Source organism: Chaetura pelagica, unplaced genomic scaffold (genome assembly GCF_000747805.2).
Source record: "Chaetura pelagica isolate M959 unplaced genomic scaffold, ChaPel_1.0 scaffold585, whole genome shotgun sequence".
In the NCBI taxonomy this organism is placed as follows: Eukaryota; Metazoa; Chordata; class Aves; order Apodiformes; family Apodidae; genus Chaetura; species Chaetura pelagica.
Genome location: NW_009953404.1, coordinates 459,024 through 463,357, shown reverse-complemented (window position 1 = coordinate 463,357; position 4,334 = coordinate 459,024). Strand labels below are relative to the sequence as shown.

At 48.0% G+C, this 4,334-nt stretch overlaps 1 protein-coding gene across 1 annotated transcript in view; it reads right to left on the bottom strand.

Moving 5' to 3' along the window:
- SETD1B (SET domain containing 1B) overlaps window positions 1–4,334 on the bottom strand; it is a 61,135-nt gene that overhangs the window by 6,062 nt on the left and 50,739 nt on the right. Inside the window, exons 11-14 of the mRNA XM_009998440.1 lie at window positions 4,259–4,334; window positions 3,896–4,028; window positions 3,086–3,547; window positions 43–239 (exon numbers count right to left, since the gene is read on the bottom strand). The exon at window positions 4,259–4,334 is cut by the window's right edge and continues 6 nt beyond it. Of these exons, the coding sequence (XP_009996742.1) occupies window positions 43–239; window positions 3,086–3,547; window positions 3,896–4,028; window positions 4,259–4,334 (868 nt within the window). The remainder of the gene's footprint in view (window positions 1–42; window positions 240–3,085; window positions 3,548–3,895; window positions 4,029–4,258) is intronic.

Sequence of the window (4,334 nt, the reverse complement as noted above, 5' to 3'; positions counted from 1 at the left end):
CGCTTGGTGGGCCAGCCGCTCCTCCTCCTCCGCTCTCCCCACCGGCAGTTTTGTTTTAACACGAGCTTCTAAGCTGCTGTCATCAGACTTGGGAAAGAAGCCGCTTTTGTTGGACAGAGGTTCTCCAAAGACTCCCACTGGAGTTGAGAGACAGAGTGCCTCCTCCTCATCTTGAGATTCAGGCTTTGGACCTTCCTGGACCTCGGGCTCCAGCACAGCAGCAGGTTCGGGCTCTTCCTCTGAAAGGGGGAAGAGAGAGGAGAATCAGGAGCTCTGCTCCCACTCACTTGCCACTCACCAGTAAAGGCATGTTTAAGATGCCACAATTACAGAACAGCTTAATTCCACTGGGAGGCTTTAAAAACTCCAATGCTTTGCCTTTTGGAGGCACAGAGTGTGGAGTAATTAGACGCTACCACAGACATCCCTAATGGACCATAAAAAAAGCACTATTAATTTGAGGATTAGCTACAACACAGGCCAGAAAGGAGGTTTTCTGCTTTCAACGCCCCTGACCACCTCTTCTACAGACATAAAAAGAATTAGCAGATTGCAGGGCGAGGATTTTGGAGGAGAGCTGTCAGAGCCCCAAGCTATCAGCTTTTCTGATGTGGGGAGGTAAACTAATTGCAGGGCCAAGGAGCAGCCTCAGCTCTCTGAGGAGGGAGCAGCCAAGGGAGGAGTGTAACGCTCTTGAACAAGGCATGAAGGGAATGGGAAGCCCTTGTAATGAATGAGGAGACACTCAGATGGTACCAATGAGGCAATTTATATGCTGCTCTCTCTGCAGCAGCCTCATTTGTCTGGAGTTAATTTACCCCCTTAGGGCTAGGGCCAAAATGAATCAACAGTGAATCTTGTTAGGCAGCTCAAAATAACATTTTCAAGAAGGAGAGTCCTGTCCCAGTACAGGTTGGGGGCTGAACTGCTGGAGAGTAGTGTAGGTGAAAGAGACCTGGGGGTCCTGGTAGACAGGAGGATGACCATGAGCCAGCAATGTGCCCTTGTGGCCAAGAAGGCCAATGGCATCCTGGGGTGCATTAGAAAGGGTGTGATTAGTAGGTCAAGAGAGGTTCTCCTCCCCCTCTATTCTGCATTGGTGAGGCCACATCTGGAGTATTGTGTCCAGTTCTGGGCCCCTCAGTTCAAAAAGGACAGGGAACTGCTCGAGAGAGTCCAGCGCAGAGCTACGAACATGATTAAGGGAGTGGAACATCTCCCTTATGAGGAAAGGCTGAGGGAGCTGGGTCTCTTTAGCTTGGAGAAAAGAAGACTGAGGGGTGACCTCATCAATGTTTACAAATATGTAAGGGGTGAGTGTCAGGGGGACGGAGTTAGGCTTTTCTCGGTGATGACCAGTGATAGGACAAGGGGTAATGGGTGTAAATTGGAGCATAGGAAGTTCAAGGTGAATATCTGAAAAAATTTTTTTACTGTGAGAGTGACAGAGCACTGGAACAGACTGCCCAGGGAGGTTGTGGAGTCTCCCTCACTGGAGACATTCAAAACCCACCTGGATGAGTTCCTGTGTGATGTACTCTAGGTGACCCTGCTCTGGCAGGGGGGTTGGACTAGATGATCTCTTCCAGCCCCTAAGATTCTATGATTCTATGATTCTGCACACTGACCTGTCCCAGAAAGGAACTGCAAACAGGTTCTTCTTTGCCCTACCCAGCTTTGGCTCTTGACAGCTTTTGGATTTTATGGCAGCCATGGAGTGACAGCTTGTGCAGGGACTGGATTTCCAGCTCTCCTAGTGGCAAAGCACTGCCCAGTCCACAGAAACCAGTCCTGCCCAAGGCTCACACTGCAGGCCACACTAGATGTGCTCTCTCTGTTGGCTCCAGTTTTTAACTTTGTAATTCTCCCCTAGCTGCAGAATTTTTCAACCCTTATGCATCTCACTCCTGTTTTAGTACAAGGTTTTTAAGTTCCTTGGGTCACTGTATTGAGTAAAGAAAAGGTCCTTCTTCCAAAAAAAACAGGGAGTATCACTCATTTGAAAGGACTCAGCAAAAAATACCCACAAATAACAGGTACCATATATAATTCTGAGACTCCACTCACCTGCCCCATATAGCCTCCTGGTCACATACTGCTTCAGTATTTAAACCAAAAAGAGCCAGAAGTGACTCATTAAGCACGGATTCCTGTTCTGTTTTAGAGCCGTGGCTTTTCTATCTTGAGCTTCAGCCACCACACCATCCAATCAGTCACCCTCAGACGATGACAACTGTTCAGTTCCTGTAGGGAACTAACTAAACTGGCCCAGGATAAGATTCTGGATACAATAACCACAGTATTTTTAGTAGCAGATGGCTTGCGTGGAGCTCCATACTAGGAAGAAAAGTTCACCACAGACCTGTTTCCCTGTACAGATAACCCCTAGCCTAGTGCCAGGACTGGAGGAAGGAAGAATACAAGGGAAATACAAAACCATACATATTGGATGCTGTGAGATACTGTACTTGGAAACGTGGTAAAAAATGCCAAGTCACATGGAAGGGCCTACCTGGCCTACAGATGGGAGACAGTGCAAGTTTTGTCTCCTGGTCTCTTTCCATAACCAAGTGTTTCAGTGTTTCAGCAGCAATAGATGCCTCTGGGACTTCACCACATTCACCTTCCCCTGCCTTGATTTCTTCCATGCCTTCATCTTTCACTGCCAATGCTGGCTCTGTGAGTCCCAAGCCTGTTGCATCCATGTAGTCATCCACAGGATACAGCTCCAAAATTGTCTCCCTCTCATCATCAGGAAGCTCATGACCAGCAGGCTCATGCTCTGTCTCACCAACCATGGCTTCTCTGTCTTGAACTTCAGCCACCTCCTCTTCCTCTTCCTCCTCCTCCTCTTCATCATCCTCATCATACAGTATTTTTAGTAGCAGATGGCTTGTGTGGAGCTCCATACTAGGAAGAAAAGTTCACCACAGACCTGTTTCCCTGTACAGATAACCCCTAGCCTAGTGCCAGGACTGGAGGAAGGAAGAATACAAGGGAAATACAAAACCATACATATTGGATGCTGTGAGATACTGTACTTGGAAACGTGGTAAAAAATGCCAAGTCACATGGAAGGGCCTACCTGGCCTACAGATGGGAGACAGTGCAAGTTTTGTCTCCTGGTCTCTTTCCATAACCAAGTGTTTCAGTGTTTCAGCAGCAATAGATGCCTCTGGGACTTCACCACATTCACCTTCCCCTGCCTTGATTTCTTCCATGCCTTCATCTTTCACTGCCAATGCTGGCTCTGTGAGTCCCAAGCCTGTTGCATCCATGTAGTCATCCACAGGATACAGCTCCAAAATTGTCTCCCTCTCATCATCAGGAAGCTCATGACCAGCAGGCTCATGCTCTGTCTCACCAACCATGGCTTCTCTGTCTTGAACTTCAGCCACCTCCTCTTCCTCTTCCTCCTCCTCCTCTTCATCATCCTCATCATCCTCATCCTCATCATCTGAGTCTGAACTCGACTCAAATTCAGAGGAGTCCTCACTTTCATCGGATGATTCAACTTCAGCCTTGGAAGACGATGGACTTGCTATATCTGCAAGAACAAATTACCATTAGTTCCCCTTTCTGACTTCATTAAACAATCAGGGTCTACCACAGGAGCAAATATCACTTCCACACTGTAACAGGGTGGAAACAGCACCAAGAGCAGTGTGTGGGCCTCTCAATTTGTTTATTTTTGCAGACTTACGACCCCTGTACTTGGATGTTTACAACACTCACCACACAGGCAGTTCTGTGAGCAGCAGAGGTGGTGCTGCCTGGGTGGATCTCTTGGTGGATTGGTTGGTGTTGTACTAAAAGATTTTCTGCTCACAAGTGCAGAAGGCAGAGCAAGCCTGACCCAAAGGCTACACTTCCTGCTTCTGCTGGAACTGCTTACCCTCCTCAGAGTCCTGCTCCTCCTCCTTGTCACTTGTGTCTATGCCTGTTTCCTCTTCCTCATCATCTTCATCCTCATCATCATCTTCATCCTCATCTTCATCCTCATCATCATCTTCATCCTCCTCCTCATCCTCCTCTTCCTCCTTTGCAAGAAAGCATTGTCAAAAATGAACAGGGTTTGACTCTGAGAGCTGGCTGTCACTGGAGCAACCACCAGCCATGCTCAGAGATGTTGATCAGAGAACCTGAGGGGGGGAACAACCTTACGGAAGTTCTCTTAGGACAGACCCTGGTACCTGGAATTACTGTGTCCCTTTTAATGACAGACAGCATTCCAAACTGCAATCACAAACCAACACACCTTGCCAGGTGCTGCTTTCACCAGGCCTCGCTCTTCCTCCTGCTCCTCTTCCTTCTCTGAGGAGGATTCTTCCTCT